Genomic DNA, 13,075 nt, shown 5'->3' with positions numbered 1-13,075 from the left:
TTAATTAAACAGTTACTTATTCACTTTTCTTTGAATCAAGAGCTGAAGATTCTCATGTAGCCTTCTACTTACTTCCCAAAGAGTTTCTTTATTCCTTTGGATTTTTTCCTGCCCTCTGGGGTCGTCGGGAGTGTGTGGGTGCTGTCGCTGTTGGCAGACCTCTGTGGCAGCCCGGCTAGATCCAGATGGTCAGTGCCCTGTCGCTCTGTTTCAGCTGCACAAACAAACGGCCACAGAAAATCATCATGAGCATCAGTACGGGAGACGTGCACAGATTGACGGAGACGGAGCTGCTGCACGGGGTCAGAGTAGAGACCCGGAAAACACTCAGACAGACACATGGCGTCTCCTAGACCTAGACAGAACAAGAGGTCAGGCGATGGGCATCAAATACCCGCATGCATCAGACACAGCTGGATGTCTGACTAAGACTGGAAAAAATAGTCTTATTCTATTGAATAAAATAAGGCTTATTAGTTGTTTTATTTTAGATTTTTAGTCGCAGGCCCTCAAGATCCAAATAAATCGTTTAATCTGATAATCTGGATCTTGAAAACAGACTTTTTTTTTTGCAGGAAAGGTTTGATGGAAACAAAAGAGTGTAAACAAATACATGCAAGCACACAGGTAAATCAACAACAGACTCTCTGTATGTTGGACATTCAACATTTGTGCAGCAGTGGGTAGTGAGGGTGTGGCTGTTGAAGCACTGAAACGTGATATGATAAAGAGATGAGCTGAATGGATGAGTTGAGAGAAGGCATATAGGCGAACAGCGATACAGGATATAGTCAGTAGTTTCCTTTGTTTCCTTCAGAGAACTACTGCAACCCTGCAATGACCTGTGGTCCATACTGTACCTAGCATAGGCGCACTTGCACTCCGGCTGCGGTCTTCATGTGTTACAAAGCACACACAACACACGACAGGGTCCAACAGAAAAAGAACAAAACAAAGGGCAGAAATTATGATTGAAATAAGAACAAGATTGGAGAGGTGGAACAAACATACACGTGTACAGTGCACACACAAAAAAAGGCACATACACAGAAAGAAGGGCATAAGACAGCACAGAAACAGACTTCCATAATTAAATGGGGACCACAGTTTGTGTGGGCTGCAAATTATGGTCTTGGTCCATATAGTATATTCCGCGGGTGTGGCTTGGGAAAATAAAAAAGTCATCCATGGTGGAAAAAAAACCTCCAGGAAAATCTCACTCTCTAGTAAACAATCCATTACACACACGGCTATTTTAATGTCAAAATAGCATCAAATACAGACAAAGTCACCTTGCAGACTTGTCCTTATCCAGCTGCTAAATCATGTGGTTTGCTCTCACCAAGGTTTGGGCTACTGTTTGTCTTCTTTCCCCCACGGATCTTGAAGAAGCCCTTTCCAAAGGATGACCGAGCCTTTCTCGAGCCAAAGCTGTCGTCCTCTATGGTGGCAGGCAAAGTGGCAGAGGGACTCAAGGGAGGCTTTTCACTGATCTTGTTGATCTCGTCACTTGTATTCTGAGGGAACAAAAAACATTATTTCTTTTAGACAGCACTATACATACTGTCCTACAAGTAGCTCTCTTAGGATACTACAATTTGTACATTGAAAAATCTTGATATTTAACACAATTTTAAAAATGCCACGGGGAAAATTTGACATCCAGGCTTACAAATAATACTATATATATATATATATATATATATATATATATATATATATATATATATATATATAAAAAAGCAGAGTAACTGTAATAAACATTGACTGCACTTGTATAGCGCTTTTCTGGTCTTCCAACCACTCAAAGCACTTTCACATAACACGTCACATTCACACACTGGTGACCGAGGCTACCATACATGGTGCCACCTGCTTCTCTGTGACCGTTTACATGCACTCACACTCCGATGGCGCAGCATCGGGAGCAATTTGAGGTTCACTATCTTGGATACTTCAACATGTTGACTGGAGGAGCCGGGGATCGAACCGCTGGCCTTCCAATTAGAGGCCGACCCGCTCTACCTCTGAACCACAGCAGTCTCCAAACAAAAAGCCCAGCTGGTATCAGAGTATCAATACTGCTGCAAATGAGTGTGTACACACACTCGCCAGTAAAAGTAAAAATAAATTGTTTTTTTGGTGCTGTGTCTTTTAGATGTCGGTTGCTTACGGTCTGTTACCTGGTGGCTTCCTTTTTAAAAAAGCTCAACTGATCACTGTGGGGTGCACGCCCATAAACTTCCCAAGCACAGAAAATTAGAAGAAAATAGGAAAATACAGGCAGAGTTTCTGCAGATAAATACAAAGCCACACTCTTCTGTATGAGCACATTCATTGATTTTAAGGAAAAACCTGTAACATATCTTTAAGGATGTAAACTGCACACTACATGGAGGATTTTTTTCTAAAGGATCTGAACTATATGGATGCTATACTTCATTTTACAAACAAACAGTATGAGGCAAAGAGAAGAAAGGAGAGAGGATGAGCAAACTTGTTTTGGTAAAGGTAAAAGACGACTTGTATTTGTTACAATTTGACAACTTTCTGAGCGATAATGGTAAGCATTGGTGGGTTTTTTTTCCACTGAAACAAGACTTTTTCTCTCAACATTTAAACATGTTCCTTCGATATAAAATGTTTAACTTTTACCTTTTCATTATTGCTCCTATCCAGCTGTTCCTGACTGCCAATCTTTGTGGCATCTTGGATGCTGAAATGACAAACCATAACAAAGCACACTTTACTCATGGCGGTGCGGTGGAGATCGTGAGCTCGTCTCACGGGGTCATGAGAAGCAGCAGGGTCGGGCTGAAGGATATGAACTGCTGCGACACACATTCTTCTCAAGTGTTTCTTAAAGAACGACACTTCGTTCTGTATGGCTGCAGCGAATACACAAAACCCACGTCAGCCTGTTCACACACACTGGACAAAATATAGCACTTATATCATTATCCTAATAACAGTATGTTAGAATATTTACAAGGACGTATGTATTTAAAATAATATAAAAAAAGTTAAAATGTTACAGGAGCATCTCAAAAAATTAGAATACCGTGGAAAAAGTTTTTTTTAGTTTGTATTTTAATTCAAAAAGGCAAACTTTCATATATTGTACATTCATCCCATGTAAATTGATGATGTTGATGTTTTAATTTGATGACTATGGCTTATAGCTCATGCAAATCAGAAATCTAGTATCTCAGATTACTAGAATATTTCCTAAGATCATTCAAAAAGTGATTTAAAATACAGAAATGTTCAGCTTCTGAAAAGTGTGTCGAAATGTATCGACATTAATTACTTAAGGTTAGGGGGAAATGTATTTTATTTTTTTCAAATATTTATTGCAACGTAAAACATGACTCTTGATGATATTAATGCAAGAGGCATTCAGCAAATTATTATTTTTAAACCAAATTGTTATTTTGAGCTTTTGCAATGTAATATCAGAAAAAAACAGATTCATAAAAACCCCATCTGCAATGTCTAAGCAATTTTAAGACGTTTGTAAGACTGATTTAAGACTTTTTAATTTCAGTTAAGGCCTTGTTTTTAGATCGATGAATTCAATGCCTTTTAAGACTTTTTAAGGATATGCAGGAACCCTTTTCATTAATTCTTCGTCACTCAAAGGAAGAAGCAGCACAGATGATCGGCTACTGATGACTTAAAAGTGAAATTATCTACTGTATCTACTTTTAAAAAACCCTAAATAAGTCAAACTCCGCATTAAAATGTGACCTGCAGAAAATCACTGGACATAGAGCCACTTTCATATTTCACCTTTCTACATCTGTTGGTGCAGACTTTGATACTCGCTCTGAAGGGCTCGGTGTGGGTGAGGGCTCTTCACTCAGTCCGTTGAGGATCTCCAACTAAGCACAGATCAAAACGAGAAAAGACAGAAAATACCCTTTTTTAAAAATCAAAGTACGCACTGTCTGTCCTAAAGATTAACAAGCGTATTCTCCTGCAGCCATGGCAACACAGCAGTCTAAATCTGCACACATGCTTAGAGAACTGACAGGAGATGTTATTCGATTAATTGGATGTCGAGCTTGTCAACACTCATTTAACAAGTGTGAAATCTATGTGAGCGATTAGTGTTTTACTGAGCGTCTTCAAGATAAATGAGATATGAAGTTGCTTGAGGGAAAAAGATAAAAACCTACAGCACATGAATCATTAACACTCTTTGGCAATAAATTAGAAAGATGGTACAACCAAAAATAATATGTTTCAAATAAACGCTGTTAAACATCTCTTGATCTACATGTTTGAAACACTGAAATGTCTTGTGACACTTTATTTTAATACATCACATTTGCCGTAGTGTTGTAATTATTTTGTCATGTTGTATACTGTTAGCATTTTCCAATTAAGTTCCCCCAATTCTCAGCAGTTGAGTTTTTGAGGCTTGACTTTGTGACGTTACATCATATTCTGCTGTACAAACCTCATCTGGGCTCCTCCTTTTCAGATCTTCAGCGTCTGTAACTTCATACTTTTCTGACTCTGCAGACACGGGGATGTTTGACGAGAATGCCGTGGATTCATCGTTATGACTCTCGACGTGTTCATTATCTTTGCTTTTCTCTGAAGTGGACAATATATGACATGTAAGAAATTTCCCGTGTGATATTTAACAGTCAGCCAAACGAAAGCAGTTTATGAGAGGAGACTAACTTCACCTTCTGTCTCTGACAGATCTGAGAAAACAGCCTGAAAATTAAGTCAAATGACCAGCGTGGCAGGAAGAAGAAGAAACAGAGTTGTTCGAATGATTGTATTAACTAACAGCTAACTAGCAACTAACTATTGGTTTTGTTGCAATACAAATACACCCAAAGGAAAACAAGCAGGAAAAAAGATGAAAAGGAGTTGCTGTTAGCAGCTGACTCAGGTTTCAAATGTGAAAGCTTCCTTTAACACACCATTAAGGAAAATCTTCAAAGCAGCCCCTACTCTCAACCACAAATATGTATATTTTTCAGGGTTTTTTTTTTTTTGCCTTTATTTAACAGGACAGTTCAAGCGAGATCGGGGAGAGGGGATAACATGCAGCAAAGGGCGAGAATCGAACACACGGCTAAGGACAAGGACATAGCCTCTGTACATGGGGCGCCCATTCTACCAACTGAGCCACGGGCGCCACAACCATAAATATTTGACAAAAATAAGATTGCTCCCAGTGTTGTCTCACCTCTAGCCCTAATTCTCTGAAAAACCGATTTTCATGTAGTGCCGCAATAAAGCCTGTTTAAATGAATGTGGAGACGGGTTAATTAAAATTCAATGACTTTTGGAGAAGAGGTGGGATTAAATAAGAGTTTACTTCCTCTCACTCCTTTTCGAATATGTAAACCAAGTCATTTTGTGTTTGACCATTTCTTTTGCTTCGTGTTTTTCATTGTCTGTAATTATTACTTTTTTGTCTGTATGTTTTTGTATAATAATTTCTCTATTTCCTTTTTTACATATTCAATATAAATCAATCAAATCAAAACTCAAAATTTGGAATCAGAATGAAACTTATATTTTGCTGTAAAAACTAACTGGCAGTAATGTAAGCACACACAGCATGTGGGTGATGGACTAATCCATGAAAAATCTCCTATGTTGGATTTTAGGTTGACTTACTTAAGTTCTTCTTTCTTTTGGACATACGTTCATATCATTCATTTACTAACAGAAGAGTCATCTCACCTTTCTTCCCTTGCACCGACATCACCATGTCTTGAACTTTCTTGTACCGCAGCAGCGACTGCTTTAGTTCCTCAATCTTACGATCCTGCAAATGGAAACCACAGTGAGGAAAAGTCTTCAGGAGGAGAGTTTAATCAATCGATTAGACACAAAGCGAATCACAGCTTAGCAAATGTACCTTCTCTTCATTGGCGGCCATCAACGACTCAACTGCCTTTTTCATTCTCTGCACTTCCACATCTAACGACGAGAGAACATTATTACAAACCAAGAAATGCAGAGATGACAGCGTGTAGTTTGATGAGGGTACACAGAGGGGATGGATATTAAGCCTGAACACACACGAGGGTTTAACACATTCAAACATACAGGCTGCGACGTTACTGTACATCACCACAGAAACATTCTTCTGAGTCTTTAAAATCAACACATCATATCCTTGTGTTTCACAAATATTTCACTTTGGTAGAACATTTTCACGTTTCAGAGCACACTCTGCTACAAAGCAGTCAGTCTGAGAGCAGTCACCCCTCAACATTAGCAGTCCTGGTAAATATTGTGTTATTCAAGCCTTTTCCCAGGAGGTTTTTCATCACTAAACAATGCAAAACAAAGGCGCTTCAATGTGATCTCTAACAAGCACACGCTGGTCAAGGAATGCTTCACCCACACAATGACTATTGGTCATGCTCTGTCACCTTGAATTCGCAAAGAAAAGTTTGCTTTTTTTGCATACCTCCACGTAAAACTGCAAACATATTTATTTATTGATTGATCAGGGTTCACTTTTAACAGCAAAACTTTATTAAGACATCTGTTTGTGAACTCTAACAAAACTTGTGCAGTAAAATACAAGATCCAGCTGTATGCTCAGTACTTTGTAAATGTATGAAATGTAACAAAAACCATAGCATTTAAAACTAAACCTACACTATAGGAGTGCATGGATAAGTTTGATTTTTTTTTCTAGCATAAATGCATTTGTTTGTGAAGTACAGAGCATACGACTGGATAAATGAGTCTTGGATTACACTGCACAAGTTATGCGAGAGCTTGTAAACAGATGTTTTGTTATTGTTTTGCTGTGTTAAACATGGTTCCTAATCAATCAATAAATCCATGTTTACCATTTAATATAAAGGAATGCAAGAAAAACAGTTTTTCTTCACAAATTCCAGGTAGCATGGCATGACAAAGTGATTTACACATGGTCATTTTATGGGTGAAGTATTTATCTTAAGTTGTTTGCAAATACTAGATAATATAAATATAATATAAATTTCACAATTTGGTGGTGGTTGATTAAGGACTCCTATAGTGGCCAATTCTATTGATCTAGATTAATAAACTACAGATATGCAGAGTCATGTTGAGGAAGTCGGTGCAGTGATTGAAAAATGAAATTGTTCTACATACATGAGGACAGCACTTAGATCAAAGATACCGTCACACAACACTGAACATGACATGTTAGCAGGGCACACACTGGTTGTTGGTGTGAGCAGGGGAAGGTTTAGAGGAGAGACATTGACGGGTACAGGAGGCGATTATTGTTGGAGGACATGAGGCAGGAGCATGAGTGAGCAGCCTGAATGGTTATGACAAACAACATAATTCATTCCTCATTCCTGCTGAAAACACAAAGCGGACATTCCTTGTTGCTGTTCCAGGTTGGACATTAAAAAAACACAGATACACAGCTTCAGGATGACCTTGTTCAGGTTTACAGTCTTTAAAAGTTGACACAGGTGAACAGACTGGTGATGTGGTGCTCTGTGGTCGGGTGTTAGCACTCCGATGGGTTATAATGGACAAGCTGAGTTTGGATGGCTCATGCTCGTTCATGCAAACAGGGGTTGGGAGGGGTGCAGTATTGAAGTGCAACAATCAACACAAGCATAAAAACCCCCCTTACGTTTTTCTTTCAGCCTCTTTCTAAGAGTTTCATCTGGATGAGAGACTAAACAGGACAAAGAATCATGAAACAAAGACTTTTCGTAGAAGCACTAAACCTATTGCTTTGCTAATTATACATAAATAGAACCGCTCAGTCAAATGATATAAAGTTAAACATGAGTTTAAACTAGGGGTCAACAGATTATATGCCTGGCGGAGCTGAAATTTGGCATTTTGTCGATTCGCTGCATTGGTGTTTTATTTTAATGATAGCTGGTTAAATTAATTAATGAAAAAGTGTGCGTATTACATCTAACCAACACTATAGAAGGCAATCTGCAATACATGCAAAGAAAGCGTCAGCATGGGAGGAGCTTTTACTTTGTAAAAACTCAGGGAGCTATTTTATTCATTAATGTTTTATTTAAATTTTCACTGAACTTTATAAAAAGACGTTGCTGGGAACTTGCTGTAAATGATGTTAAAAGTTTCAGTTTTGATTAAACATTTGCTAAATGCATTTTAACAAAGTTTTGTTTTTACATAAACATTTTCATTTTTATTGTAAAACCATATCTGTTCCAAATATCAGTTCTCATTAAGGTCTCATTAAGCACTAATAATTGTTTTTGGTATCGCCCCCGAAAACCATCGGTCGACCCCTATTTTAAACATGCGTGCTCATCTTCACTGTGGCTTGTGATTTGACTGACGTTCCCACCTCTCTCTGTGTGATCTGAACCGCTCGAGGTGATGGCTTTGAAGCCCGTCTCATCCTGGAGTCTCCTCATCTCTCCGTCTGTGCCCTCCAGCTGCCTCCTCAGTATGGCTAGTTCCTCCTGTCCAACAGAGGACAACAGTGAGGAGATTTTCTCCACACAGACACAGCGTCCCCCCACCCCAATCCACACTACAAACAAACCACAACACAGAGGTTCACATGTGCTGACGTGGCGTACAGGCATGCAGGCCACACCTGCTCAGAGGGGTAACGTGTGTGAGGTGGGTGATAAGCATTCATGACTGGGAAGGCTGAGTTAACAACAAAAACATCAAACAAAAACCATATATTTAAATGACCACAATAGGCATCAAGCATGGAGACTGATTAATTTTTTATAAAGATGATGAGATAAAAGGAAGTGAGCGGGATAAGTGCAAAGAATGATAAAGAAGATGCAGAGAAAGAGAACACTGCCAACTCCTGAAAACCCCCAAATTAAAGCATAACTGTGGTTTGAAAATGTGAACATTCGCTTAAAGTAGTGCCTTGCAGATGCAGCAGGTTACATTTTACATTATATTTGACTTTGCTGCATAGTTTAGTAAATTACGTGATTTCGCCATTTGCAAAGTGACATCATTTTGCCCAAAATGGTTTTAAAAAAATAAATAAAAATAAACACTGAAATACTGCTGCAAACCAGATTTAATTATTTTTATCCTCAAAAATAAAAACAGAACAGGAGCCAAAGGGAGAGGTCAAAAACCATAATCATACAGCAAGCAAAACAGTCATCCTGAGAAAAGCAAACCTTCATAGCCTGGAGTTTGTGCTCCTTCCTCTGTTTCTCATACTGCACCTGGCCCATTTTGATTTTCAAGCTAGAAAGCTTAGCCATTAACGACTTGCAGCAGAGAGACAAACCAAGGAAGAGAGAGAAAATAGAGATGCAAGAAGTGAAAGATAAAAGGAGGTCGAGAGGACGGAAAACCCCAAGATTTTAACCTAGACGTTTACAGCACATAGCACACTGAAAAAATAGACACTGCTGACCAACAGAGTGAAGCATCAACAGAGACAAGACATGGATCATCCAGCATCCTCGTGTTCAATAAAGACTGCATCGTTGCTCTTGTACGGAGTCACAACAATCAGGATATCGGCCAATTCAGAGTCCTAAACACAGTCGATAAACAAAAAGATGAAAAAAAGCATAGTGGGAGCTGTTCACAGATGCAGAGAGAGATTTAAACTGAAAGAAGATCGCATGGTCGACTGAACTGGTTAAGAAAATGTTGAGTTTATATAGTCTCCAAATGTGTTAGGTAAGTTGAATTTAAAATACTAAAAAATAAAAATGCAAAAATTGCAGAAAACTAAAGAACTTTAATAACATCGTCAAAGAATGCGTGAACGAGTCTTCTCCTCATTTGACTCGTACGACTGGTGTTTTGTCGCCATGTTCAGACATTAGATTATCTCTGCTTTCTGTGCAAGTGTACGCCCAAATCTTCAGAGATCTGTAGCTGCTGACCCTGTTGCTGGTATCAGGTACAGGGTTGGAGGCGTGGTGGAGACGGGGGCAGAACAGAAATGGGGAATACCTGTCATTTGTTTGAGGGTTTTTGGGCAATTTTGTGTTTCTCACTCTGCATGTGGGATACCACTGCCTTGATTCTCATCATGCTGAGTTTGGAATAAAATCTCTCTATATATATGTACAAAGAGCTCTGTATTCATTCATTTGTATGAGTTTCAGTCGTAATGCAAAATCTTCAATTTTCACCGAATTTGCACTTCTCCGTGTAATCCAGGGTACAATTAAAGCAAGTTATCAGACAGTGGATCCTCAGCTCTGAGGCTCTCATGTTGGAAACACAATATGTTACTGGTTCTGCTACTCCAGTGGTTAACAACTGGTGGGTCGTAGTCCAAAAGTGGGTCGCGTGTTCACTCTGAATGGGCCACAAGTGACATGTGAATGTGTCAAGTTTGTAAAAACAACACAATATTTTTAAGTAGACCTACAATGATCTTTTTGCACAGAGCTTTTATTTTGAAGTGCTGTTTCTGTTTACTCTTGCCATGTTTTATTTCTATGTGTTCTAAGCAAACATGTTGTTTACACTTGTGAAATAAAATTGAAAGCGTGGTATTTCATCGATCGTGTGGACCTTGAACTAATGACAAAGGAGAAATCTGGACTCTGTGGCTGGACCAGCTGAGAACCACTGCGCTATTCTGATCTGCGTGACATTAATTTGAGAGGCATTAAGGCATTAAGGTTGAGAGGCTAAATTATGAAAAAAACAAACAAACAAACAAACAAAGATGTTACCACTTAGTGAGAGGGTTTTCAATGCAACATCAGAGCACGAAACATAAATTCCTTTCCATGTCTTAGCATTTTAAAACTTTTGAAAGATTGTTTTAAGACATTTTAATACCAATTAAGACCTTTTTAATGGAAAAGCAATGCCTTTTAAGATTTTAAGGACCTGCAGAAAACCCCTGAATTGTCCCAAATGTTCCCCAACCATTTCAACAGCAAAAGGGGCTACCTATAAAATAATATTTAAATAGTGGATTTAGCTGTGGGAGACAGCTCCTGTATAGTCAGGAGAGAATAAGATGTTAGCCTTGAAGAGTTTTTCATATAAACACCAGGAGATTCGCTGTAATAACTCACCTTTGTGGATTTAAGTTTCTTTTCGTACTGTAGTTTATCACTCTCCAGCTCTGTCAATCTGTACCGCAGTTCATTAATTTCAATAATCAAATCCTGAAAGAAGAGAAAGTGCACATCAAAACATGGCAGTAAAATAGCGAGCAAACTCCTACAAACACTGTAAATAACATTGCATGAACATCATAGTGGCAGCTCTCAAATGCTACAATTTCAGTTCAAACTTCAAATATAAACCAAAATTAAAAATAACGTAACTCTATGTCCGAAGACACTCAATTCCTCTGAGATTAAGTGCTTCAAAGCAAAGCAGCAGCAGTGATAAAACATGAGGAAGTTTTTTGTAGAAAAGAAGCGATTTATGTGCTGTGAGGCGGATCACGGACAGCAGCTTTTTGTTCCAGTGGCGTGGAAGAGACGACCGCGCTGCTGCGACAACAACATGACGTGTTTGAAAGCTTTCCAAGTACTCTCTATGGCTTCTCTGGGAGCAGAAATCTCCAAATCTCTAGTAAACAAACGAACGGCATTTGTATGTTTGTAAAGCCTTTGACCAGAGGGCAGTATATTCATATAAGGTCAATAACAAAAAAGGTAATACCACTCTGAGCAGTCAGGTTTTTGTAATCACAGTGAACACAGCAGTGATGTTTCCCATGGATAGATCTGTGAGTGTTGGCGTTTCCTCGAGGTGCTTTTTTTCTTACTCCAAACACAGCTGCTTTGAGACCCACAATAAAATGAGATGTCCCTCTCCCACACAGGTGTCAGACAACATGAATGAGGGTTTGTTTGGTGTGTGTGTGTGTGTGTGTGTGTGTGTGTGTGTATGTATCGAGGTGAGAGAGAAAGGACACAGGCAGCAACAAAGAGAATTCCTGTCTACAGAATTAGCTCACATACCTCACTGTCCCTAAATCTGTCATCAAAGTCAAGTCTGTCCTTCTCCATGGTATTCAGCTTCATCTTCAGGTTGGACACTTCAGATATCAGCTCCAGCTTCTGCGTCTCCAGTGCAGATCTGCACAACAGCTCCTACGATAATAAAAGACGGTTGCTGTGTGGTCAAATAACATTGGCAGCAGGGGTATTCTTGCTGTTATTTTATATTTACAATATTAATAAAGATTATTCAGTGCTTCATGCTCAAGATATACATGGAAATTGGCCAGCATTATGTCAAGAGCCGACAGCAAGCGCAAGGAGAAGCCCTTGCTAAGCCCAACAAAAGTCAGCATCTCTTACACACATGTGAAACAAGCATAGCTTTCACTGCTGAGCACGCACACACACACACACCTGTTGCAGCATCTCCTCAGTGGCGTTGAGTTTCTCCCTGTGCTCATCCAAACACAAGTCCAGGTCTCGAATCTTCTCTCCCTGAGCCTCCACCTGGTCTGTCAGCACACTCACCTGTGTGAAACCAAAAAGGCTCTATTTGTTTAAAAAGACATTTTATTTCCCGCTAACACAAATGTATATGAGTAACTTGAGTCTTTTTGGAACCGGTAGAGCCCTGACACACCAAGCTCACGCTCGGCCATTGGTCAATGTCGCATAGTCAGCGTGTTTTAACGAGTTGACCTTTGTTTCCTGTTTTTTTTTTTCGTTTTGTTTTTTTGCCTGGTTCAGCATGCTGAATCAGTGCTGGAGCCAGCGGAGCTCTGTGCATGAAAACAGAAGTGGAAGTGCGAACAGCAAATGATCAGCTTTAGTCAAGAGTGAGTGAGACTGAAACCAACTTATTATATGAGGTGAGATTTTGTTTTTAGCCACTGAGCTCTTTAGCAGAAATGGGTCGTAATTGTTTGTGTTTTTTTTTTCTTGTGCACTGTGAAATCCTTCGCTCTTTAAACATCAGGTTAGGTCATTAATGTATTAACTGGCGCCTTAAATCCGTCTTGTCAATTTTGCAGTTTCCCTTTGTGACAATCAAGTAAAGACTGCTACTGCCTGCTGGTGCGGAGGGTTATTTCCTCTCATGCAGGTGCTGCATTTGCATGCTAGTTGGCTGTAGTCTTTGCGGTGTGTTCAAGTCCAATTTTCTGGCCAAA

At 39.3% G+C, this 13,075-nt stretch overlaps 1 protein-coding gene across 7 annotated transcripts in view; it reads right to left on the bottom strand.

Annotated features, from left to right (window-relative positions):
* The window catches only part of ppfibp1b (PPFIA binding protein 1b), a 33,083-nt gene that overhangs the window by 7,878 nt on the left and 12,130 nt on the right, over positions 1-13,075 (bottom strand). For 2 of the 7 annotated variants that reach the window (XM_042495576.2, XM_088079955.1), the window contains exons 5-18: positions 12,321-12,434; positions 11,925-12,056; positions 11,025-11,117; positions 9,147-9,239; positions 8,333-8,450; positions 7,631-7,675; positions 5,894-5,955; positions 5,716-5,800; positions 4,466-4,605; positions 3,793-3,884; positions 2,656-2,716; positions 1,343-1,517; positions 861-893; positions 73-214 (exon numbers count right to left, since the gene is read on the bottom strand). In XM_042495576.2, the coding sequence (XP_042351510.2) occupies positions 73-214; positions 861-893; positions 1,343-1,517; positions 2,656-2,716; positions 3,793-3,884; positions 4,466-4,605; positions 5,716-5,800; positions 5,894-5,955; positions 7,631-7,675; positions 8,333-8,450; positions 9,147-9,239; positions 11,025-11,117; positions 11,925-12,056; positions 12,321-12,434 (1,385 nt within the window). The remainder of the gene's footprint in view (positions 1-72; positions 215-860; positions 894-1,342; positions 1,518-2,655; positions 2,717-3,792; positions 3,885-4,465; positions 4,606-5,715; positions 5,801-5,893; positions 5,956-7,630; positions 7,676-8,332; positions 8,451-9,146; positions 9,240-11,024; positions 11,118-11,924; positions 12,057-12,320; positions 12,435-13,075) is intronic. The other 5 variants (XM_042495577.2, XM_042495578.2, XM_042495579.2 and 2 more) reach the window with 5 other exon arrangements.

Source organism: Plectropomus leopardus, chromosome 7, assembly GCF_026936395.1.
Source record: "Plectropomus leopardus strain MGB_pleo_1.0 chromosome 7, ASM2693639v1, whole genome shotgun sequence".
NCBI lineage: Eukaryota > Metazoa > Chordata > Actinopteri > Perciformes > Serranidae > Plectropomus > Plectropomus leopardus.
The sequence above is the reverse complement of the archived record's forward strand: the minus strand, read 5'-3'. Positions and strand labels throughout refer to the sequence as shown.